General features: G+C 48.2%; 1 protein-coding gene across 1 annotated transcript in view; it reads right to left on the reverse strand.

Moving 5' to 3' along the window:
- Positions 1–27,079, reverse strand: part of LOC135536109 (dynein axonemal heavy chain 6-like) — a 193,352-nt gene that overhangs the window by 25,279 nt on the left and 140,994 nt on the right. Inside the window, 12 exon segments of the mRNA XM_064962498.1 lie at positions 12,494–12,578; positions 12,581–12,683; positions 13,376–13,563; positions 15,312–15,447; positions 18,482–18,575; positions 18,682–18,821; positions 19,392–19,571; positions 19,981–20,161; positions 20,287–20,354; positions 23,255–23,419; positions 23,594–23,719; positions 26,706–26,909. Coding sequence (XP_064818570.1) covers positions 12,494–12,578; positions 12,581–12,683; positions 13,376–13,563; positions 15,312–15,447; positions 18,482–18,575; positions 18,682–18,821; positions 19,392–19,571; positions 19,981–20,161; positions 20,287–20,354; positions 23,255–23,419; positions 23,594–23,719; positions 26,706–26,909 — 1,670 coding nt within the window.

Consider the following 27,079-nt stretch of genomic DNA (forward strand, 5'->3'; position numbering starts at 1 on the left):
ACCTAGAGAGATAGACCTCACCCTGGAGAGAGAGACAGGGTTAATACTGAGAGACCCTGACCTAGAGAGATAGACCTCACCCTGGAGAGAGAGACAGGGTTAATACTGAGAGACCCTGACCTAGAGAGATAGACCTCACCCTGGAGAGAGATACAGAGTTAATACTGAGAGACCCTGACCTAGAGAGATAGACCTCACCCTGGAGAGAGAGACAGGGTTAATACTGAGAGACCCTGACCTAGAGAGATAGACCTCACCCTGGAGAGAGAGACAGGGGGTTAATACTGAGAGACCCTGACCTAGAGAGATAGACCTCACCCTGGAGAGAGAGACAGGGTTAATACTGAGAGACCCTGACCTAGAGAGATAGACCTCACCCTGGAGAGAGAGACAGGGTTAATACTGAGAGACCCTGACCTAGAGAGATAGACCTCACCCTGGAGAGAGAGACAGGGTTAATACTGAGAGACCCTGACCTAGAGAGATTGTCTCTCTCTCCAGGGTGAGGTCTGAGTTAACACTGAGAGACCCTGACCTAGAGAGATAGACCTCACCCTGGAGAGAGAGACAGGGTTAATACTGAGAGACCCTGACCTAGAGAGATAGACCTCACCCTGGAGAGAGATACAGGGTTAACACTGAGAGACCCTGACCTAGAGAGATACACCTCACCCTGGGGAGAGAGACATGGTTAATACTGAGAGACCCTGACCTAGAGAGATAGACCTCACCCTGGAGAGAGAGACAGGGTTAATACTGAGAGACCCTGACCTAGAGAGATAGACCTCACCCTGGAGAGAGAGACAGGGTTAATACTGAGAGACCCTGACCTAGAGAGATAGACCTCACCCTGGAGAGAGAGACAGGGTTAATACTGAGAGACCCTGACCTAGAGAGATAGACCTCACCCTGGAGAGAGAGACAGGGTTAATACTGAGAGACCCTGACCTAGAGAGATAGACCTCACCCTGGAGAGAGATACAGGGTTAACACTGAGAGACCCTGACCTAGAGAGATAGACCTCACCCTGGAGAGAGAGACATGGTTAATACTGAGAGACCCTGACCTAGAGAGATAGACCTCACCCTGGAGAGAGAGACAGGGTTAACACTGAGAGACCCTGACCTAGAGAGATAGACCTCACCCTGGAGAGAGAGACAGGGTTAATACTGAGAGACCCTGACCTAGAGAGATAGACCTCACCCTGGAGAGAGAGACAGAGAGTTAACACTGAGAGACCCTGACCTAGAGAGATAGACCTCACCCTGGAGAGAGATACAGGGTTAACACTGAGAGACCCTGACCTAGAGAGATAGACCTCACCCTGGAGAGAGAGACAGGGTTAATACTGAGAGACCCTGACCTAGAGAGATAGACCTCACCCTGGAGAGAGAGACAGGGTTAATACTGAGAGACCCTGACCTAGAGAGATAGACCTCACCCTGGAGAGAGAGACAGAGAGTTAACACTGAGAGACCCTGACCTAGAGAGATAGACCTCACCCTGGAGAGAGAGACATGGTTAATACTGAGAGACCCTGACCTAGAGAGATAGACCTCACCCTGGAGAGAGAGACATGGTTAATACTGAGAGACCCTGACCTAGAGAGATAGACCTCACCCTGGAGAGAGAGACAGGGTTAATACTGAGAGACCCTGACCTAGAGAGATAGACCTCACCCTGGAGAGAGATACAGAGTTAATACTGAGAGACCCTGACCTAGAGAGATAGACCTCACCCTGGAGAGAGAGACAGGGTTAATACTGAGAGACCCTGACCTAGAGAGATAGACCTCACCCTGGAGAGAGAGACAGGGTTAATACTGAGAGACCCTGACCTAGAGAGATAGACCTCACCCTGGAGAGAGAGACAGGGTTAATACTGAGAGACCCTGACCTAGAGAGATAGACCTCACCCTGGAGAGAGAGACAGGGTTAATACTGAGAGACCCTGACCTAGAGAGATAGACCTCACCCTGGAGAGAGAGACAGGGTTAATACTGAGAGACCCTGACCTAGAGAGATAGACCTCACCCTGGAGAGAGAGACAGAGTTAATACTGAGAGAACATGACCTAGAGAGATAGACCTCACCCTGGAGAGAGAGACAGGGTTAATACTGAGAGACCCTGACCTAGAGAGATAGACCTCACCCTGGAGAGAGAGACAGGGTTAATACTGAGAAACCCTGACCTAGAGAGATAGACCTCACCCTGGAGAGAGAGACAGGGTTAATACTGAGAGACCCTGACCTAGAGAGATAGACCTCACCCTGGAGAGAGAGACAGGGGGTTAATACTGAGAGACCCTGACCTAGAGAGATAGACCTCACCCTGGAGAGAGAGACAGAGTTAATACTGAGAGACCCTGACCTAGAGAGATAGACCTCACCCTGGAGAGAGAGACAGGGTTAATACTGAGAGACCCTGACCTAGAGAGATAGACCTCACCCTGGAGAGAGAGACAGAGTTAATACTGAGAGACCCTGACCTAGAGAGATAGACCTCACCCTGGAGAGAGAGACAGGGTTAATACTGAGAGACCCTGACCTAGAGAGATAGACCTCACCCTGGAGAGAGAGACAGGGTTAACACTGAGAGACCCTGACCTAGAGAGATAGACCTCACCCTGGAGAGAGAGACAGGGTTAATACTGAGAGACCCTGACCTAGAGAGATAGACCTCACCCTGGAGAGAGAGACAGAGTTAATACTGAGAGACCCTGACCTAGAGAGATAGACCTCACCCTGGAGAGAGAGACAGGGTTAATACTGAGAGACCCTGACCCTGACCTAGAGAGATAGACCTCACCCTGGAGAGAGAGACAGGGTTAATACTGAGAGACCCTGACCTAGAGAGATAGACCTCACCCTGGAGAGAGAGACAGGGTTAATACTGAGAGACCCTGACCTAGAGAGATAGACCTCACCCTGGAGAGAGAGACAGAGTTAATACTGAGAGACCCTGACCTAGAGAGATAGACCTCACCCTGGAGAGAGAGACAGGGTTAATACTGAGAGACCCTGACCTAGAGAGATAGACCTCACCCTGGAGAGAGAGACAGGGTTAACACTGAGAGACCCTGACCTAGAGAGATAGACCTCACCCTGGAGAGAGAGACAGGGGGTTAATACTGAGAGACCCTGACCTAGAGAGATAGACCTCACCCTGGAGAGAGAGACAGAGAGTTAACACTGAGAGACCCTGACCTAGAGAGATAGACCTCACCCTGGAGAGAGAGACAGGGTTAATACTGAGAGACCCTGACCTAGAGAGATAGACCTCACCCTGGAGAGAGAGACAGGGTTAATACTGAGAGACCCTGACCTAGAGAGATAGACCTCACCCTGGGAGAGAGACAGGGTTAATACTGAGAGACCCTGACCTAGAGAGATAGACCTCACCCTGGAGAGAGAGACAGGGTTAATACTGAGAGACCCTGACCTAGAGAGATAGACCTCACCCTGGAGAGAGAGACAGGGTTAATACTGAGAGACCCTGACCTAGAGAGATAGACCTCACCCTGGAGAGAGAGACAGGGTTAATACTGAGAGACCCTGACCTAGAGAGATAGACCTCACCCTGGAGAGAGAGACAGGGTTAATACTGAGAGACCCTGACCTAGAGAGATAGACCTCACCCTGGAGAGAGAGACAGGGTTAATACTGAGAGACCCTGACCTAGAGAGATAGACCTCACCCTGGAGAGAGATACAGAGTTAATACTGAGACACCCTGACCTAGAGAGATAGACCTCACCCTGGAGAGAGAGACAGAGAGTTAACACTGAGAGACCCTGACCTAGAGAGATAGACCTCACCCTGGAGAGAGAGACAGAGTTAATACTGAGAGACCCTGACCTAGAGAGATAGACCTCACCCTGGAGAGAGAGACAGGGTTAATACTGAGAGACCCTGACCTAGAGAGATAGACCTCACCCTGGAGAGAGAGACAGGGTTAATACTGAGAGACCCTGACCTAGAGAGATAGACCTCACCCTGGAGAGAGAGACAGGGTTAATACTGAGAGACCCTGACCTAGAGAGATAGACCTCACCCTGGAGAGAGAGACAGGGTTAATACTGAGAGACCCTGACCTAGAGAGATAGACCTCACCCTGGAGAGAGAGACAGGGTTAATACTGAGAGACCCTGACCTAGAGAGATAGACCTCACCCTGGAGAGAGAGACAGGGTTAATACTGAGAGACCCTGACCTAGAGAGATAGACCTCACCCTGGAGAGAGAGACAGGGTTAACACTGAGAGACCCTGACCTAGAGAGATAGACCTCACCCTGGAGAGAGAGACAGGGTTAATACTGAGAGACCCTGACCTAGAGAGATAGACCTCACCCTGGAGAGAGAGACAGGGGGTTAATACTGAGAGACCCTGACCTAGAGAGATAGACCTCACCCTGGAGAGAGAGACAGGGTTAACACTGAGAGACCCTGACCTAGAGAGATAGACCTCACCCTGGAGAGAGAGACAGGGTTAATACTGAGAGACCCTGACCTAGAGAGATAGACCTCACCCTGGAGAGAGAGACAGGGGGTTAATACTGAGAGACCCTGACCTAGAGAGATAGACCTCACCCTGGAGAGAGAGACAGGGTTAATACTGAGAGACCCTGACCTAGAGAGATAGACCTCACCCTGGAGAGAGAGACAGGGGGTTAATACTGAGAGACCCTGACCTAGAGAGATAGACCTCACCCTGGAGAGAGAGACAGGGTTAATACTGAGAGACCCTGACCTAGAGAGATAGACCTCACCCTGGAGAGAGAGACAGGGTTAATACTGAGAGACCCTGACCTAGAGAGATAGACCTCACCCTGGAGAGAGAGACAGGGTTAATACTGAGAGACCCTGACCTAGAGAGATAGACCTCACCCTGGAGAGAGATACATGGGGTTAATACTGAGAGACCCTGACCTAGAGAGATAGACCTCACCCTGGAGAGAGAGACAGGGTTAATACTGAGAGACCCTGACCTAGAGAGATAGACCTCACCCTGGAGAGAGAGACAGGGTTAATACTGAGAGACCCTGACCTAGAGAGATAGACCTCACCCTGGAGAGAGATACAGGGTTAACACTGAGAGACCCTGACCTAGAGAGATAGACCTCACCCTGGAGAGAGAGACATGGTTAATACTGAGAGACCCTGACCTAGAGAGATAGACCTCACCCTGGAGAGAGAGACAGGGTTAACACTGAGAGACCCTGACCTAGAGAGATAGACCTCACCCTGGAGAGAGAGACAGGGTTAATACTGAGAGACCCTGACCTAGAGAGATAGACCTCACCCTGGAGAGAGAGACAGAGAGTTAACACTGAGAGACCCTGACCTAGAGAGATAGACCTCACCCTGGAGAGAGATACAGGGTTAACACTGAGAGACCCTGACCTAGAGAGATAGACCTCACCCTGGAGAGAGAGACAGGGTTAATACTGAGAGACCCTGACCTAGAGAGATAGACCTCACCCTGGAGAGAGAGACAGGGTTAATACTGAGAGACCCTGACCTAGAGAGATAGACCTCACCCTGGAGAGAGAGACAGAGAGTTAACACTGAGAGACCCTGACCTAGAGAGATAGACCTCACCCTGGAGAGAGAGACATGGTTAATACTGAGAGACCCTGACCTAGAGAGATAGACCTCACCCTGGAGAGAGAGACATGGTTAATACTGAGAGACCCTGACCTAGAGAGATAGACCTCACCCTGGAGAGAGAGACAGGGTTAATACTGAGAGACCCTGACCTAGAGAGATAGACCTCACCCTGGAGAGAGATACAGAGTTAATACTGAGAGACCCTGACCTAGAGAGATAGACCTCACCCTGGAGAGAGAGACAGGGTTAATACTGAGAGACCCTGACCTAGAGAGATAGACCTCACCCTGGAGAGAGAGACAGGGTTAATACTGAGAGACCCTGACCTAGAGAGATAGACCTCACCCTGGAGAGAGAGACAGGGTTAATACTGAGAGACCCTGACCTAGAGAGATAGACCTCACCCTGGAGAGAGAGACAGGGTTAATACTGAGAGACCCTGACCTAGAGAGATAGACCTCACCCTGGAGAGAGAGACAGGGTTAATACTGAGAGACCCTGACCTAGAGAGATAGACCTCACCCTGGAGAGAGAGACAGGGTTAATACTGAGAGACCCTGACCTAGAGAGATAGACCTCACCCTGGAGAGAGAGACAGGGTTAATACTGAGAGACCCTGACCTAGAGAGATAGACCTCACCCTGGAGAGAGAGACAGAGAGTTAACACTGAGAGACCCTGACCTAGAGAGATAGACCTCACCCTGGAGAGAGAGACAGAGTTAATACTGAGAGACCCTGACCTAGAGAGATAGACCTCACCCTGGAGAGAGAGACAGAGTTAATACTGAGAAACCCTGACCTAGAGAGATAGACCTCACCCTGGAGAGAGAGACAGGGTTAATACTGAGAGACCCTGACCTAGAGAGATAGACCTCACCCTGGAGAGAGAGACAGGGGGTTAATACTGAGAGACCCTGACCTAGAGAGATAGACCTCACCCTGGAGAGAGAGACAGAGTTAATACTGAGAGACCCTGACCTAGAGAGATAGACCTCACCCTGGAGAGAGAGACAGGGTTAATACTGAGAGACCCTGACCTAGAGAGATAGACCTCACCCTGGAGAGAGAGACAGAGTTAATACTGAGAGACCCTGACCTAGAGAGATAGACCTCACCCTGGAGAGAGAGACAGGGTTAATACTGAGAGACCCTGACCTAGAGAGATAGACCTCACCCTGGAGAGAGAGACAGGGTTAACACTGAGAGACCCTGACCTAGAGAGATAGACCTCACCCTGGAGAGAGAGACAGGGTTAATACTGAGAGACCCTGACCTAGAGAGATAGACCTCACCCTGGAGAGAGAGACAGAGTTAATACTGAGAGACCCTGACCTAGAGAGATAGACCTCACCCTGGAGAGAGAGACAGGGTTAATACTGAGAGACCCTGACCCTGACCTAGAGAGATAGACCTCACCCTGGAGAGAGAGACAGGGTTAATACTGAGAGACCCTGACCTAGAGAGATAGACCTCACCCTGGAGAGAGAGACAGGGTTAATACTGAGAGACCCTGACCTAGAGAGATAGACCTCACCCTGGAGAGAGAGACAGAGTTAATACTGAGAGACCCTGACCTAGAGAGATAGACCTCACCCTGGAGAGAGAGACAGGGTTAATACTGAGAGACCCTGACCTAGAGAGATAGACCTCACCCTGGAGAGAGAGACAGGGTTAACACTGAGAGACCCTGACCTAGAGAGATAGACCTCACCCTGGAGAGAGAGACAGGGGGTTAATACTGAGAGACCCTGACCTAGAGAGATAGACCTCACCCTGGAGAGAGAGACAGAGAGTTAACACTGAGAGACCCTGACCTAGAGAGATAGACCTCACCCTGGAGAGAGAGACAGGGTTAATACTGAGAGACCCTGACCTAGAGAGATAGACCTCACCCTGGAGAGAGAGACAGGGTTAATACTGAGAGACCCTGACCTAGAGAGATAGACCTCACCCTGGAGAGAGAGACAGGGTTAATACTGAGAGACCCTGACCTAGAGAGATAGACCTCACCCTGGAGAGAGAGACAGGGTTAATACTGAGAGACCCTGACCTAGAGAGATAGACCTCACCCTGGAGAGAGAGACAGGGTTAATACTGAGAGACCCTGACCTAGAGAGATAGACCTCACCCTGGAGAGAGAGACAGGGTTAATACTGAGAGACCCTGACCTAGAGAGATAGACCTCACCCTGGAGAGAGAGACAGGGTTAATACTGAGAGACCCTGACCTAGAGAGATAGACCTCACCCTGGGAGAGAGACAGGGTTAATACTGAGAGACCCTGACCTAGAGAGATAGACCTCACCCTGGAGAGAGATACAGAGTTAATACTGAGACACCCTGACCTAGAGAGATAGACCTCACCCTGGAGAGAGAGACAGAGAGTTAACACTGAGAGACCCTGACCTAGAGAGATAGACCTCACCCTGGAGAGAGAGACAGAGTTAATACTGAGAGACCCTGACCTAGAGAGATAGACCTCACCCTGGAGAGAGAGACAGGGTTAATACTGAGAGACCCTGACCTAGAGAGATAGACCTCACCCTGGAGAGAGAGACAGGGTTAATACTGAGAGACCCTGACCTAGAGAGATAGACCTCACCCTGGAGAGAGAGACAGGGTTAATACTGAGAGACCCTGACCTAGAGAGATAGACCTCACCCTGGAGAGAGAGACAGGGTTAATACTGAGAGACCCTGACCTAGAGAGATAGACCTCACCCTGGAGAGAGAGACAGGGTTAATACTGAGAGACCCTGACCTAGAGAGATAGACCTCACCCTGGAGAGAGACAGGGTTAATACTGAGAGACCCTGACCTAGAGAGATAGACCTCACCCTGGAGAGAGAGACAGGGTTAACACTGAGAGACCCTGACCTAGAGAGATAGACCTCACCCTGGAGAGAGAGACAGGGTTAATACTGAGAGACCCTGACCTAGAGAGATAGACCTCACCCTGAGAGAGAGACAGGGGGTTAATACTGAGAGACCCTGACCTAGAGAGATAGACCTCACCCTGGAGAGAGAGACAGGGTTAACACTGAGAGACCCTGACCTAGAGAGATAGACCTCACCCTGGAGAGAGAGACAGGGTTAATACTGAGAGACCCTGACCTAGAGAGATAGACCTCACCCTGGAGAGAGAGACAGGGGGTTAATACTGAGAGACCCTGACCTAGAGAGATAGACCTCACCCTGGAGAGAGAGACAGGGTTAATACTGAGAGACCCTGACCTAGAGAGATAGACCTCACCCTGGAGAGAGAGACAGGGGGTTAATACTGAGAGACCCTGACCTAGAGAGATAGACCTCACCCTGGAGAGAGAGACAGGGTTAATACTGAGAGACCCTGACCTAGAGAGATAGACCTCACCCTGGAGAGAGAGACAGGGTTAATACTGAGAGACCCTGACCTAGAGAGATAGACCTCACCCTGGAGAGAGAGACAGGGTTAATACTGAGAGACCCTGACCTAGAGAGATAGACCTCACCCTGGAGAGAGATACATGGGGTTAATACTGAGAGACCCTGACCTAGAGAGATAGACCTCACCCTGGAGAGAGAGACAGGGTTAATACTGAGAGACCCTGACCTAGAGAGATAGACCTCACCCTGGAGAGAGAGACAGGGTTAATACTGAGAGACCCTGACCTAGAGAGATAGACCTCACCCTGGAGAGAGAGACAGGGGGTTAATACTGAGAGACCCTGACCTAGAGAGATAGACCTCACCCTGGAGAGAGAGACAGAGAGTTAACACTGAGAGACCCTGACCTAGAGATAGACCTCACCCTGGAGAGAGATACAGGGTTAACACTGAGAGACCCTGACCTAGAGAGATAGACCTCACCCTGAGAGAGAGACAGGGTTAATACTGAGAGACCCTGACCTAGAGAGATAGACCTCACCCTGGAGAGAGAGACAGGGTTAATACTGAGAGACCCTGACCTAGAGAGATAGACCTCACCCTGGAGAGAGAGACAGGGTTAATACTGAGAGACCCTGACCTAGAGAGATAGACCTCACCCTGGAGAGAGAGACAGGGGGTTAATACTGAGAGACCCTGACCTAGAGAGATAGACCTCACCCTGGAGAGAGAGACAGGGTTAATACTGAGAGACCCTGACCTAGAGAGATAGACCTCACCCTGGAGAGAGAGACAGAGTTAATACTGAGAGACCCTGACCTAGAGAGATAGACCTCACCCTGGAGAGAGAGACAGGGTTAATACTGAGAGACCCTGACCTAGAGAGATAGACCTCACCCTGGAGAGAGAGACAGAGTTAATACTGAGAGACCCTGACCTAGAGAGATAGACCTCACCCTGGAGAGAGAGACAGAGTTAATACTGAGAGACCCTGACCTAGAGAGATAGACCTCACCCTGGAGAGAGAGACAGAGTTAATACTGAGAGACCCTGACCTAGAGAGATAGACCTCACCCTGGAGAGAGAGACAGAGTTAATACTGAGACACCCTGACCTAGAGAGATAGACCTCACCCTGGAGAGAGAGACAGGGTTAATACTGAGAGACCCTGACCTAGAGAGATAGACCTCACCCTGGAGAGAGAGACAGGGTTAATACTGAGAGACCCTGACCTAGAGAGATAGACCTCACCCTGGAGAGAGAGACAGGGTTAATACTGAGAGACCCTGACCTAGAGAGATAGACCTCACCCTGGAGAGAGAGACAGGGTTAATACTGAGAGACCCTGACCTAGAGAGATAGACCTCACCCTGGAGAGAGAGACAGGGTTAACACTGAGAGACCCTGACCTAGAGAGATAGACCTCACCCTGGAGAGAGAGACAGGGTTAATACTGAGAGACCCTGACCTAGAGAGATAGACCTCACCCTGGAGAGAGAGACAGAGAGTTAACACTGAGAGACCCTGACCTAGAGAGATAGACCTCACCCTGGAGAGAGAGACAGAGAGTTAACACTGAGAGACCCTGACCTAGAGAGATAGACCTCACCCTGGAGAGAGAGACAGAGAGTTAACACTGAGAGACCCTGACCTAGAGAGATAGACCTCACCCTGGAGAGAGAGACAGAGAGTTAACACTGAGAGACCCTGACCTAGAGAGATAGACCTCACCCTGGAGAGAGAGACATGGGGTTAATACTGAGAGACCCTGACCTAGAGAGATAGACCTCACCCTGGAGAGAGAGACAGGGTTAATACTGAGAGACCCTGACCTAGAGAGATAGACCTCACCCTGGAGAGAGAGACAGGGTTAATACTGAGAGACCCTGACCTAGAGAGATAGACCTCACCCTGGAGAGAGATACAGAGTTAATACTGAGAGACCCTGACCTAGAGAGATAGACCTCACCCTGGAGAGAGAGACAGGGTTAATACTGAGAGACAGAGTTAATACTGAGAGACAGAGTTAATACTGAGAGACAGAGTTAATACTGAGAGACAGAGTTAATACTGAGAGACAGAGTTAATACTGAGAGACAGAGTTAATACTGAGACAGAGGATTAATACTGAGAGACAGAGTTAATACTGAGAGACAGAGTTAATACTGAGAGACAGAGTTAATACTGAGACAGAGGATTAATACTGAGAGACAGAGTTAATACTGAGAGACAGAGTTAATACTGAGAGACAGAGTTAATACTGAGAGACAGAGTTAATACTGAGAGACAGAGTTAATACTGAGAGACAGAGGATTCATACTGAGAGACAGAGGATTCATACTGAGAGACAGAGTTAATACTGAGAGACAGAGTTAATACTGAGAGACAGAGTTAATACTGAGACAGAGGATTAATACTGAGAGACAGAGTTAATACTGAGAGACAGAGGATTAATACTGAGAGACAGAGTTAATACTGAGAGACAGAGGATTAATACTGAGAGACAGAGGATTAATACTGAGAGACAGAGGATTAATACTGAGAGACAGAGTTAATACTGAGAGACAGAGTTAATACTGAGAGACAGAGGATTAATACTGAGAGACAGAGTTAATACTGAGAGACAGAGGATTAATACTGAGAGACAGAGTTAATACTGAGACAGAGGATTAATACTGAGAGACAGAGTTAATACTGAGAGACAGAGTTAATACTGAGAGACAGAGTTAATACGGAGAGACAGAGTTAATACTGAGAGACAGAGTTAATACTGAGAGACAGAGTTAATACTGAGAGACAGAGTTAATACTGAGAGACAGAGTTAATACTGAGAGACAGATGATTCATACTGAGAGACAGAGTTAATACTGAGAGACAGAGTTAATACTGAGAGACAGAGTTAATACTGAGACAGAGTTAATACTGAGAGACAGAGGATTCATACTGAGAGACAGAGTTAATACTGAGAGACAGAGAGTTAATACTGAGAGACAGAGTTAATACTGAGACAGAGTTAATACTGAGAGACAGAGGATTAATACTGAGAGACAGAGTTAATACTGAGAGACAGAGTTAATACTGAGAGACAGAGTTAATACTGAGAGACAGAGGATTAATACTGAGAGACAGAGTTAATACTGAGAGACAGAGTTAATACTGAGAGACAGAGTTAATACTGAGAGACAGAGTTAATACTGAGACAGAGGATTAATACTGAGAGACAGAGTTAATACTGAGAGACAGAGGATTAATACTAAGAGACAGAGAGGACCCTGACCTAGAGTGAGATTTTTATTGATTTATTTTTCATTGACCCGTTATTTAACTAGGCAAGTCAGTTAAGAACACATTCTTATTTACAATGACGGCCTCCACCAGCCAGACCTGGACACATGTTAATACTGAGATACAGGAGACGGACATAGAGAGGGGAACAGTCTCAGGGAGGGGGACAGGGGTACCCAACTACCCCTCCCTCCCTCCCCCTTCTCCTCCATCCTCCCGCTGTCCCACCCCCTCACCTGTCCAGGTATCCCCTCTCCTTGGCGAAGCGTTGGAAGGCTCCCATGGGGTCTGATCCGGTACTGAGGATGAAGACCAGGGGGTGGAGGGAGACATGTCACTGTAGAGAGTGGCCAGGTCAACAGGAGGGTTCTCTACAAACTGTTTCCCCAGGCTCACGATCACAAACTCTGTCACCGCAAACACCACCTAGAGGGAGGGAGGGAGAGAAAGTCGATTCCCTCTGGCGACCTACTCTGATTCCAGAGTACTCTCCTCTGAGTGTTTCAGAGAGCAGAATAACTGAATTTACAAACGTTCAACACCAGCTGAATATGGCCGCTGTCAGCAAACATTGGCAAAAAAACATCATTAAAATGTTGCCAGCAGCACAGTTACAGTCACCAACACTCAGGATAACATGAAAACAGCCTAACCAGCTCTGCTAGCTCAAGGAAAATGGTCAGAGTGAGGTGTTCTCTCATTATAAATCTGGAAGTAGCTAGCCAGCTAGCAAACGTTAGCCAGTTAGCTTGGGTGGTTGACGATAGTTGTGAGGTCAGAACGCTCGGCTCAAACCTAGTCCTCGCGCCAGAGCGTCCAGTATGCGCTCTGAACGCTCCGAGAGCCAAACGCTCTGGTTTTACCAACGCACAATCTGACAACGCTCAGAGCACACTCTGGCACTCCAGATTGAATTTAAGAACACACCCTAAATAAAACGGATGGATGAACATAACTGCAAATATCGCTGTGTGGCCTGAAGGGCAACTTCTATCAAATATGACCATTGATATACAACATACAATGAGAGAGATGCCAAGAAAACTGGCAGCCCTTTCACCATCACAAGCAGACACACACACACACACACACACACACACACCAACAACCCCCACTACCTTCTCCTCCATGAAGCTCTTGATGAGCACCAGTTTCTGGAAGGCCCCCAGTCTCTGATCCCAGTGACCCCTGACCCCGTCTGCCTTTTCCTTCTCTTCTTCAGACATCTCCTCTGAGTAGGGAGGCAGCTGGGAGTCAGACACGTAGCCCTGCCAGTTCTCTGGGTTGAAACACACTTCCAGACGACCTGGGAACACACACTCCAATATTCATCTACTTCTGGAGCAAGGCAGAAGAGTGTGTGTTCCCATTGACATCATTAGCATTGACATTGACATCATTAGCAGATTACAAGGTAGTGGTAATCTCTAGGTTATTTTAGCTGTGTTACTACCCTACCTAGTGGTAATCTCTAGGTTATTTTAGCTGTGTTACTACTCTACCTAGTGGTAATCTCTAGGTTATTTTAGCTGTGTTACTACCCTACCTAGTGGTAATCTCTAGGTTATTTTAGCTGTGTTACTACTCTACCTAGTGGTAATCTCTAGGTTATTTTAGCTGTGTTACTACCCTACCTAGTGGTAATCTCTAGGTTATTTTAGCTGTGTTACTACCCTACCTAGTGGTAATCTCTAGGTTATTTTAGCTGTGTTACTACCCTACCTAGTGGTAATCTCTAGGTTATTTTAGCTGTGTTACTACTCTACCTAGTGGTAATCTCTAGGTTATTTTAGCTGTGTTACTACCCTACCTAGTGGTAATCTCTAGGTTATTTTAGCTGTGTTACTACTCTAACTAGTGGTAATCTCTAGGTTATTTTAGCTGTGTTACTACCCTACCTAGTGGTAATCTCTAGGTTATTTTAGCTGTGTTACTACTCTACCTAGTGGTAATCTCTAGGTTATTTTAGCTGTGTTACTACCCTACCTAGTGGTAATCTCTAGGTTATTTTAGCTGTGTTACTACTCTAACTAGTGGTAATCTCTAGGTTATTTTAGCTGTGTTACTACTCTGCCTAGTGGTAATCTCTAGGTTATTTTAGCTGTGTTACTACTCTAACTAGTGGTAATCTCTAGGTTATTTTAGCTGTGTTACTACTCTACCTAGTGGTAATCGCTAGGTTATTTCAGCTGTGTTACTACTCTACCTAGTGGTAATCTCTAGGTTATTTCAGCTGTGTGTTACTACTCTACCTAGTGGTAATCTCTAGGTTATTTTAGCTGTGTTACTACTCTACCTAGTGGTAATCTCTAGGTTATTTTAGCTGTGTTACTACTCTACCTAGTGGTAATCTCTAGGTTATTTTAGCTGTGTTACTACTCTAACTAGTGGTAATCTCTAGGTTATTTTAGCTGTGTTACTACTCTACCTAGTGGTAATCTCTAGGTTATTTTAGCTGTGTTACTACTCTACCTAGTGGTAATCTCTAGGTTATTTTAGCTGTGTTACTACTCTAACTAGTGGTAATCTCTAGGTTATTTTAGCTGTGTTACAACTCTACCTAGTGGTAATCTCTAGGTTATTTTAGCTGTGTTACTACCCTACCTAGTGGTAATCTCTAGGTTATTTTAGTTGTGTTACAACTCTAACTAGTGGTAATCTCTCGGTTATCTTAGCTGTGTTACAACTCTACCTAGTGGTAATCTCTAGGTTATTTTAGCTGTGTTACTACTCTACCTAGTGGTAATCTCTAGGTTATTTTAGCTGTGTTACAACTCTACCTAGTGGTAATCTCTAGGTTATTTTAGCTGTGTTACTACTCTACCTAGTGGTAATCTCTAGGTTATTTTAGCTGTGTTACTACTCTACCTAGTGGTAATCTCTAGGTTATTTTAGCTGTGTGTTACAACTCTACCTAGTGGTAATCTCTAGGTTATTTTAGTTGTGTTACTACTCTACCTAGTGGTAATCTCTAGGTTATTTTAGCTGTGTTACTACTCTACCTATTTTTATAGAGATGGGTGTCTAGGTTATTTGAGCTATGTGTTACTCTACCTAGTTTTATAGAGATGGGTGTGGCGGTGATCTCTCTCTTGATGCCGTTGAAGCAGGGCAGCGTGTCCTCCAGCTCACAGCATGTCTGCCAGGTAAACTCTGACAGCCATGGCACCTCAGGCCTCTCTGGATGATCCTGGTGGGGGAGAGGGAGGGAGAGACAGCCAGGGGGGAGGGAGGAGAGAGACAGGGGGAGGGAGGGAGAGAGACAGCCAGGGGGAGGGAGGGAGAGACAGGGGGAGCGAGGGAGAGAGACAGGGGGAGGGAGAGAGACAGGGGGGGAGGGAGAGAGACAGGGGGGGGGGAGAGAGACAGGGGGGAGGGAGAGAGACAGGGGGAGGGAGAGAGACAGGGGGAGGGAGGGAGAGAGAGACAGCCAGGGAGGGAGGGAGGGAGAGAGAGACAGGGGAGAGGGAGGGAGAGAGAGACAGCCAGGGAGGGAGGGAGAGACAGGGGGAGGGAGGGAGGGAGAGAGAGACAGCCAGGGGGAGGGAGGGAGAGACAGCGAGGGGGAGGGAGGGAGAGAGACAGCCATGGGGGAGAGAGAGAGACAGCCATGGGGAGGGAGGGAGAGAGACAGCCATGGGGAGGGAGGGAGAGAGACAGCCATGGGGAGGTAGGGAGAGAGAAGGAGTGGTGCGGCAAAGTAAAAGTTGGCAGGGTGTTGGAGATAGAGAGAGGGAGGAGAGGGATGGAGGAAGGTAGAGGAGAGGAGAAAGGGAGAGGGGACAAAAGATAAGAGAAGTGCAGTGGACAGAGAAGTGAATGGATAGATAGAGAGGGGGTGTGGAGAGGAGACAGAAGAGAAGGGGAGGACAAGGGGACATTGGGTATTACGTGGAGAACCGAGGTGATGGATGGAGAGAAGATGAGGTGGGGGGTGGAGAGGAGATAAGCAGGGGAGGACGGAGGATCAGGACATAATTTTAATGAGAATGGCCCCCCAATGGTTTAGGGTCCCAGTTTCAGACAAAGCGGCCATCTTTCCCCTGCTTAAATAACGACATATAGAGACAGACTAAACCGCCCATTAGATATAGAGTCATTGAATAACACATTCAGCAATCCACTCTTGTCAGAACTCTTCAAAAAACCCTGCTCTCGAGAAAGATTATGAAGTCTGTGTCCCAACACACTGTTCTCAGGCTAGTTTAGTGTATGGCACACCTTATGATGAGAGTTAGAATTGCGGAGGGTTAGCTGATCCTAGATCTGTGTCTCTGGAGGGACTACACACAGACCCATGGGGACATCAGTATTCTACACACAGTCACAGGTTAGAGGGGACTCTCTCTCCTGCAGAGAGGGAAAGAGGCTGACAAGCCCTCTGGTATACAGACACTCTTCACGAGGAGATCTAAAATGATGCATTCCTAATGGGCTGAGTAAAGACTGCTGAGGGATAGAAGACGTGGGAATCATCGTCTGGCTCAAGACATATCTTCATGTTCGGGAGAGATTCCAGACAGCCCTGTTATAGACCAGCGGCAATTGACAGACTATCAACATTTATGTTGTGCTGCATATTACAACAAACCTGAGCCCTCTTTCTGGTTTGGGGTTGAACAGTAATATGATTGAATAAAGGGCTTGAAATATAAACTCTATGATTGGTAAAGTGCTTGAAATATAAACTCTATGATTGGTAAAGGGCTTGAAATATAAACTCTATGATTGGTAAAGGTCTGAAATATAAACTTTATGATTGGTAAAGGTCTGAAATATAAACTCTATGATTGGTAAAGGTCTGAAATATAAACTCTATGATTGGTAAAGGTCTGAAATATAAACTCTATGATTGGTAAAGGTCTGAAATATAAACTCTATGATTGGTAAAGGTCTGAAATATAAACTCTATGATTGGTAAAGGTCTGAAATATAAACTCTATGATTGGTAAAGGTCTGAAATATAAACTCTATGATTGGTAAAGGTCTGAAATATAAACTCTATGATTGGTAAAGGTCTGAAATATAAACTCTATGATTGGTAAAGGTCTGAAATATAAACTCTATGATTGGTAAAGGTCTGAAATATAAACTCTATGATTGGTAAAGGTCTGAAATATAAACTCTATGATTGGTAAAGGTCTGAAATATAAACTCTATGATTGGTAAAGGTCTGAAATATAAACTCTATGATTGGTAAAGGTCTGAAATATAAACTCTATGATTGGTAAAGGTCTGAAATATAAACTCTATGATTGGTAAAGGGCTTGAAATATAAACTCTATGATTGGTAAAGGTCTGAAATATAAACTTTATGATTGGTAAAGGTCTGAAATATAAACTCTATGATTGGTAAAGGTCTGAAATATAAACTCTATGATTGGTAAAGGTCTGAAATATAAACTCTATGATTGGTAAAGGTCTGAAATATAAACTCTATGATTGGTAAAGGTCTGAAATATAAACTCTATGATTGGTAAAGGTCTGAAATATAAACTCTATGATTGGTAAAGGTCTGAAATATAAACTCTATGATTGGTAAAGGTCTGAAATATAAACTCTATGATTGGTAAAGGTCTGAAATATAAACTCTATGATTGGTAAAGGTCTGAAATATAAACTCTATGATTGGTAAAGGGCTTGAAATATAAACTCTATGATTGGTAAAGGTCTGAAATATAAACTTTATGATTGGTAAAGGTCTGAAATATAAACTTTATGATTGGTAAAGGGCTGAAATATAAACTCTATGATTGGTAAAGGGCTTGAAATATAAACTCTATGATTGGTAAAGGTCTGAAATATAAACTCTATGATTGGTAAAGGTCTGAAATATAAACTCTATGATTGGTAAAGGTCTGAAATATAAACTCTATGATTGGTAAAGGTCTGAAATATAAACTCTATGATTGGTAAAGGTCTGAAATATAAACTCTATGATTGGTAAAGGGCTTGAAATATAAACTCTATGATTGGTAAAGGTCTGAAATATAAACTCTATGATTGGTAAAGGGCTTGAAATATAAACTCTATGATTGGTAAAGGTCTGAAATATAAACTCTATGATTGGTAAAGGGCTTGAAATTCTTCCTGTGATTTGCTAAGAGCTCACATATCTATCCTTTTTGACTGGCTTAGAGTGGACACTAGTTGCCTTTAATTGGCTGACAGTGGACGATAGTCCCATTTGATTGGCTGACGGGCCCGTCAATCAACCTGACTACCTTGTCAAGGGGGGGCGCTCCTCGCAGGAAGTGCTGCCACTCCACGTCAGTGACCTCCCCATGCTGGCGCATGATGTCCACACAAAGCATGAAGCTGTAATAACAAAATATGAAGCATCCTCATCATCATCGTGAATATATTTGTAGAGCCCATTTGATACCCAGAATGCAGCTCAAAGAAAAGGTCAAACCCCCTTTACCTGTAGATGGTCTTGTGCTGCTCAAACAGGCCGCGGGATACGTTGGTGTAGCTGGTGAGCAGGGTCTGGTCCAGGAGGATCTGCAGGCGCTCTTCCAGAACACTGCTCTTCTCTGATATCTCTATGGTGGAGTTAAAGAGCTACAGGGGAGGGGGGTCAGAGAGAGCAGGTGAGAGGGAGGAAGGTGGGGAGGGGGGTCAGAGAGAGCAGTGGAGAGGGAGGGAGGGAGGAAGATGGGTCAGAGAGAGCAGGTGAGAGGGAGGGGGAGGGAGAAGATCAGGGGAGAGAGAGGGGGAGGGAGAGGGAGGAAGGTGGGGAGGAGTTGATCAGGGGAGAGAGAGAGGGGGAGGGAGTGGGAGGAAGGTGGGGAGGAGATGGGGAAGAGGTGATCAGGGGAGAGAGAGGGGGGGAGGCAGGAGATGGGGAAGGGGTGATCAGGGGAGAGAGAGAGGGGGAGGGAGGAGATGGGGAAGAGGTGATCAGGGGAGAGAGAGAGGTGGGAGGGATGTGATGGGGAAGAGGTGATCAGGGGAGAGAGAGGGAGGGAGGGGGAGATTGGGGAGACGTGAAGATGAGAAAGTCAACTCCAGAGGGAAAAAGCCCCACAGTGAATGTTGCTGATACACTATGACTCAAAGGGAAAAACAACATTGCTGATTTATGAAGGTCAGAGAACCAATCATTCTCGACCACAGTGACAGAAAGGTCACCTGCTTGAAGTACTTGAGGGAGAACTGGTACATGGGGTCTATCTCAGAGAGGCTGGCGATGACAAAGTACATGACGGAGCCTCGTGTGGCCACGGGCCGGTAGCGCTCCCTGGCCGCGTTGATCATCAGCTCTGTCGCCTCCGCCTCCTCCAAACGATGCTTAATGGCCTCTGACGTCACCTGGAGAGGGAGAGAGGGAGGGAGGGGGAGAGAGAGAGAGGGAGAGAGAGAGGGAGAGAGTGAGAGAGAGTGAGAGAGTGAGAGGGAGAGAGGGATAGAGAGAGAGGGAGAGAGAGAGGGAGAGAAAGAGAGAGAGGGAGGGAGACAGTGAGAGAGTGAGATGGGGAGAGAGAGAGAGAGAGAGGGAGAGAGAGAGGGAGAGAGTGAGAAAGAAAGAACAAAAGAAAGAACGAAAGAAAGAAAGAAAGAAAGAAAGAGAGAAAGAAAGAGAGAAAGGGAAACCGACACGACATCTGAGGGACAGGAAGAACACAAACTCGGCCTACAGAAAGATGGTTAGAAAGTCGACCACACCTGAGAGTTCAACAATCCTACTGTGTACGCCCATGACCCCACGGTGACCCCTGACCTTTGACTCCTGCAGGGTCTGCACCAGCTCCTCGTTGTCCAGGATGTTTCCCTTGGAGTTGAAGAGCAGTTTGAGGATGCGGTCCTCGATGGCCTTTAGCTGGTTGCGGTCGGCGTTGATCCTCACAATCAGCTGGTTCCTCTGTTCCTCCAGGTCAGGACGCTCCAGACGAACCACGTCACTGTGAGGGGAGAGAGAGAAGGAACGCAAGTCAACCACTCGCTCATACCACAAGAAAACCACTGAGTCTGAACCCCTTTAATGAGGAGAGTGAGAGACAGTGGGGAGAAGAGTTGTGTTGTCTACCTGAGAAGCTGGTCCTCCAGACCAGACTTGGTCACGGTGAAGTTGATGATGGTCACTTTGATACACACCTAGAAAACAGGGGGGGGGGGTGAACTCCACACATCAACAACCAATCAAATCAGACCAACTCCTAATCATAACACACTAACCAGTATGAGCTTCAGCAAACGCCCACTTCAATTATTAATGAATCCTGGCAGTTGTCTCTGTGTGTTAGACTATCTATCTGTGACAGCTGTGTCTAGACTGTAGGCTGTGTGTTAGACTATCTATCTGTGACAGCTGTGTCCAGACTGTAAGCTGTGTGTTAGACTATCTATCTGTAACAACTGTGTCCAGACTGTAGGCTGTGTGTTAGAGTGTATATCTGTGACAGCTGTGTCTAGACTGTAAGCTGTGTGTTAGACTATCTATCTGTGACAGCTGTGTCCAGACGGTAAGCTGTGTGTTAGACTATCTATCTGTAACAGCTGTGTCCAGACGGTAAGATGTGTGTTAGACTATCTATCTGTAACAGCTGTGTCCAGACGGTAAGCTGTGTGTTAGACTATCTATCCGTGACAGCTGTGCCCAGACTGTGTGTTTAAAGGGAGGTGACAGACATGTCTATTCACGTCCCTTCTGTCTGACTGATTGCTGGGCCCGGGGAATAGATCTGAGACTAGCACCAGCCCTGTGTTGTGGGACTGAAGAGTGGTGGAGCAGGCTGACAGGGCCTTCAAATGGCAGCAGGCGCCGCGCCCGTAGGCTGGGTGAACTCAGGGGCATGGCTGTCTGGCAGGTGGGCAAGGCTCTTCACAGCAACCACCCATCATCATGACCTGTGCCAGGCTGACAGCTCCCTGTGTGAGCCAACTGTTTACAGTGTTCCTAGTGCCAACGTTTGGCATGGAGAGAGAGGGGGCAGGGTGTGTGTGTGAGCGTCTAATGTCTAATGTGAGCGTCTAATGTCTAATGTTCAACTGTTCTGCCTGTGATTATTATTATTTGACCCTGCCGGTCATTTAGGAACATTAGAACATCTTGGCCATGTTCTGTTATAATCTCCACCGGGCACAGCCAGAAGAGGACTGGCCACCCCACATAGCCTGGTTCCTCTCTAGGTTTCTTCCTAGGTTTTGGCCTTTCTAGGGAGTTTTTCCTAACCACCGTGCTTCTACACCTGCATTGCTTGCTGTTTGGGGTTTTAGGCTGGGTTTCTGTACAGCACATCAGCTGATGTACGAAGGGCTATATAAATACATGTGATGTGATTTAATGTGGTTATGTTATGTGTTTTTGTGTGGGTGAGAAACAGGTGAGAACCAGATGCTTCACTAGCCTACAGTTATTCTAAACATGTATGGATTCCTTTCAATTGGTCCGCATTGGTTTTGACAAACTAAAAAGGAAATACCAATTAAATTGGGGTGAAATGACAGGGCCATTGATTGTAGAGCTGTTCATTTAGACTGTGGATAAACCAGATGGACATTGAAATTCCAATAAAAGCCATCTGGTATTGATGCAAAGCAAACATGACCCAGGCCATATTAATATAGACTGAGATGGACTGCATTCCAGAACGACCCAGGCCATATTAATATAGACTGAGATGGACTGCATTCCAGAACGACCCAGGCCATATTAATATAGACTGAGATGGACTGCATTCCAGAACGACCCAGGCCATATTAATATAGACTGAGATGGACTGCATTCCAGAACGACCCAGGCCATATTAATATAGACTGAGATGGACTGCATTCCAGAACGACCCAGGCCATATTAATATAGACTGAGATGGACTGCATTCCAGAACGACCCAGGCCATATTAATATAGACTGAGATGGACTGCATTCCAGAACGACCCAGGCCATATTAATATAGACTGAGATGGACTGCATTCCAGAACGACCCAGGCCATATTAATATAGACTGAGATGGACTGCATTCCAGAACGACCCAGGCCATATTAATATAGACTGAGATGGACTGCATTCCAGAACGACCCAGGCCATATTAATATAGACTGAGATGGACTGCATTCCAGAACGACCCAGGCCATATTAATATAGACTGAGATGGACTGCATTCCAGAACGACCCAGGCCATATTAATATAGACTGAGATGGACTGCATTCCAGAACGACCCAGGCCATATTAATATAGACTGAGATGGACTGCATTCCAGAACGACCCAGGCCATATTAATATAGACTGAGATGGACTGCATACCAGAACGACCCAGGCCATATTAATATAGACTGAGATGGACTGCATTCCAGAACGACCCAGGCCATATTAATATAGACTGAGATGGACTGCATTCCAGAACGACCCAGGCCATATTAATATAGACTGAGATGGACTGCATTCCAGAACGACCCAGGCCATATTAATATAGACTGAGATGGACTGCATTCCAGAACGACCCAGGCCATATTAATATAGACTGAGATGGACTGCATTCCAGAACGACCCAGGCCATATTAATATAGACTGAGATGGACTGCATTCCAGAACGACCCAGGCCATATTAATATAGACTGAGATGGACTGCATTCCAGAACGACCCAGGCCATATTAATATAGACTGAGATGGACTGCATTCCAGAATGACCCAGGCCATATTAATATAGACTGAGATGGACTGCATTCCAGAACGACCCAGGCCATATTAATATAGACTGAGATGGACTGCATTCCAGAACGACCCAGGCCATATTAATATAGACTGAGATGGACTGCATTCCAGAACGACCCAGGCCATATTAATATAGACTGAGATGGACTGCATTCCAGAACGACCCAGGCCATATTAATATAGACTGAGATGGACTGCATTCCAGAACGACCCAGGCCATATTAATATAGACTGAGATGGACTGCATTCCAGACTGCCTGGGAGAATAAATCCCCAGCCAGTCAGGTTTTCTACCGGTGTCTGGCTGAAGGCAGGTGCTAATTTCCGGTTGTTTGACCCACCTCAGGCAGGTAGTGTGGGTTGGCCATCTTGGTGGTCATGTAGAACCTGAATTTCTTGTTGTAGTCAATGTCGGAGTCTCCGAGGCGGATGAGGGTGCGGCCGCCCGCCACAAACGTCTGCTTCAGCAGGATGGGCTCCAGAGCCGGGTCCACAGTCTCCTTCAGCTACTCACACACACCCAGGACACAAAATGGACTGGTCAGTTTTACCATTCCTGTTCCAAGTCAACTCACCCAGGTCTCTTTGCTAACTCTAGACCCAAAATGGAGGTCTGAACTGTCCCCCGAGACTAATCTCCATGGTGAATCGTGACCTACAATGGCTGCCATAGTACTGACCTCCTCCAGCAGTACGGGCATGCCCATGCGGATGGCATTCTCCAGGGTTCGCAGGAAACCAGAGTCGGTCAGCTTGATCACCTTCAGACCGTTCTTGGTCTCCTTGGAACGGATCCAACGGTTGGCCTGGAAACAAACCAGACACGGTTGTAAAAAGCATTTCAAACGAGGGATTATTATTAGCGACGTCATGCCAACGCCACAAGGGACAGAACTTCCATATTGTCCCTTTAAAGTATTCGAGTGACCAATATTGAGGGGTCATGTCATTTCCTCTCATACCAGAAAGTCACTATGTTGTCCATGACACAGGTGTCAAACTCAAGACACGAAGGACCAAGTGTCTGCAGGTTTTCGCTCCTCCCTTGTACTTGACTGGTGAGTTAAGGTCACTAATGAATAAGGAACTCCACACACCTGGTTGTTTCGGTCTTAATTAAAAGGAAACAACTGAAACCAGACACCTGACACCAGACACCTGACACCAGGCACCAGATACCAGGCACCAGACACCTGACACCAGGCACCAGACACCTGACACCTGACACCAGGCACCAGGCACCTGACACCAGGCACCAGGCACCTGACACCTGACACCAGACACCAGACACCAGACACCAGACACCAGGCACCTGACACCAGGCACCAGACACCTGACACCAGACACCAGACACCAGGCACCAGACACCAGACACCAGGCCCTCCACGGAATGAGTTGGACAGAATCACTCTCATCGACATGAATGAAAACTGACAAACATAAATGCACTACATTTGAGTCAGTGGACAGACAAGCCGTGTGTGTGTGTGAGTCTATTTGTGTGCGTTTGAGACGGTCTGCGCCAGCCGAACAACGAAGTGTCCCCGTGCTAGGCTGTCAGCAAGCCTCCCTGCCTGCTCAACTCCCTGCCTCTCCCCATCTCCATCGTCGGCCTGTGCACGGCAGACAGAGACCAGTCAACAGACCGCTCCCTGGGGCAGAGGCCCAAAGAAAGAGAGGAGAAGGAGAAAGAAACAAAAGATGACAGGAAGCAGCATAAGAGGTGTCAGGGGACTGGAGCTAAGAGTCAAACTACAGAGTGGCCAAGCGCATGGAGTCTGTGTGTGTGTGTGTGTGTGTGTGTGTGTGTGTGTGTGTGTGTGTGTGTGTGTGTGTGTGTGTGTGTGTGTGTGTGTGTGTGTGTGATTACAACACAGAGAGAGTGGGAATAGTCGTATTGTCTCAGGGCTGTTGTCTCAGTGGTGATAAGGGAATAGTGTTAGTAATAGAATAGTCAGGGCTGTTGTCTCCTGTTGTTGCCTTGTTCCAGGTTGGGGTTGGGGAATGGGAGTCAGGGTTTGTTCCAGGCTGGGGTCTGGGAATGGGAGTCAGGGTTTGTTCCAGGCTGGGGTCTGGGAATGGGAGTCAGGGTTTGTTCCAGGCTGGGGTCTGGGAATGGGAGTCAGGGTTTGTTCCAGGCTGGGGTCTGGGAATGGGTGTCAGGGTTTGTTCCAGACTGAGGTCTGGGAATGGGAGCCAGGGTTTGTTCCAGGCTGGGGTCTGAGAATGGGAGTCAGGGTTTGTTCCAGGCTGGGGTTGGGAAATGGGAGTCAGGGTTTGTTCCAGGCTGGGGTCTGAGAATGGGAGTCAGGGTTTGTTCCAGGCTGGGGTCTGGGAATGGGAGTCAGGGTTTGTTCCAGGCTGGGGTCGGGGAATGGGAGTCAGGGTTTGTTCCAGGCTGGGGTCTGAGAATGGGAGTCAGGGTTTGTTCCAGGCTGGGGGATGGGAATGGGGGTCAGGGTTTGTTCCAGGCTGGGGTCTGGGAATGGGAGTCAGGGTTTATTCCTGTCTGGGGTCTGAGAATGGGAGTCAGGGTTTGTTCCAGGCTGGGGTCTGAGAATGGGAGTCAGGGTTTGTTCCAGGCTGGGGTCTGAGAATGGGAGTCAGGGTTTGTTCCAGGCTAGGGTCTGAGAATGGGAGTCAGGGTTTGTTCCAGGCTGGGGTCTGAGAATGGGAGTCAGGGTTTGTTCCAGGCTGGGGTCTGGGAATGGGAGTCAGGGTTTGTTCCAGGCTGGGGTTGGGGAATGGGAGTCAGGGTTTGTTCCAGGCTGGGGTCTGAGAATGGGAGTCAGGGTTTGTTCCAGGCTGGGGTCTGGGAATGGGAGTCAGGGTTTGTTCCAGGCTGGGGTCTGGGAATGGGAGTCAGGGTTTGTTCCAGGCTGGGGTCTGGGAATCAGGGTTTGTTCCAGGCTGGGGTCTGTGAATGGGAGTCAGGGTTTGTTCCTGGCTGGGGTCTGGGAATCAGGGTTTGTTCCAGGCTGGGGTCTGGGAATGGGAGTCAGGGTTTGTTCCAGGCTGGGGTCTGTGAATGGGAGTCAGGGTTTGTTCCAGGCTGGGGTCTGGGAATCAGGGTTTGTTCCAGGCTGGGGTCTGGGAATGGGAGTCAGGGTTTGTTCCAGGCTGGGGTCTGGGAATCAGGGTTTGTTCCAGACTGGGGTCTGGGAATGGGAGTCAGGGTTTGTTCCAGGCTGGGGTCTGGGAATCAGGGTTTGTTCCAGGCTGGGGTCTGTGAATGGGAGTCAGGGTTTGTTCCCGGCTGGGGTCTGGGAATGGGAGTCAGGGTTTGTTCCAGGCTGGGGTCTGGGAATGGGAGTCAGGGTTTGTTCCAGGCTGGGGTCTGGGAATCAGGGTTTGTTCCAGACTGGGGTCTGGGAATGGGAGTCAGGGTTTGTTCCAGACTGGGGTCTGGGAATGGGAGTCAGGGTTTGTTCCAGACTGGGGTCTGGGAATGGGAGTCAGGGTTTGAGCCACAACACATTACAACACAACTGTTATTTTAGCAGATGTAGCCACAGAAAAATAACTCTGGTCATCATAGCCAATACAAGAATAGAGAAAATTACAACTAGAAATACAATTTGACAAGTAGCTTATTACAAAGTATAAGATGAATAAATATTTGCAACACCATCACATATAAAGGTACCTGTGATTAAAAGATGTTATAGAATCTAAATAGAGTATTTAAGTACGACTGAATCCAGAAGAGATGAAAAGTGTGGTAATACAAATACTTCTGATTGGTTGATTGGTTGAATGATTTAAGACAAAAACCACTGTCAGCTGGGTCACCTGATCCTGAGGGTCGATCATGAGTGGCCAGCGGCGTCCACGGGTAACCAGGATTCCATTCTCAGTGGAAACGGTGTCCCGGGGCAACCCCTCGGCGTTCCACAGGCGGATCTCATAGGGGTCGCCCAGGATGTTGATGAGGCTGAAGCTGGCACTGATGGGGATGCCCAACTCCTGGCATCGCACAATCCACTGGTCTATCAGCTACACAGACACACTCACACACACACACACACACACACACACACACGCACAGCCACACACACAGCCACACACGCACAGCCACACACACACACACACAGACACACACACACACACAGACAGCCACACACACACACACACACAGCCACACACACACAGCCACACATACACAC

Source organism: Oncorhynchus masou, unplaced genomic scaffold (genome assembly GCF_036934945.1).
Source record: "Oncorhynchus masou masou isolate Uvic2021 unplaced genomic scaffold, UVic_Omas_1.1 unplaced_scaffold_558, whole genome shotgun sequence".
NCBI classification, from domain to species: domain Eukaryota; kingdom Metazoa; phylum Chordata; class Actinopteri; order Salmoniformes; family Salmonidae; genus Oncorhynchus; species Oncorhynchus masou.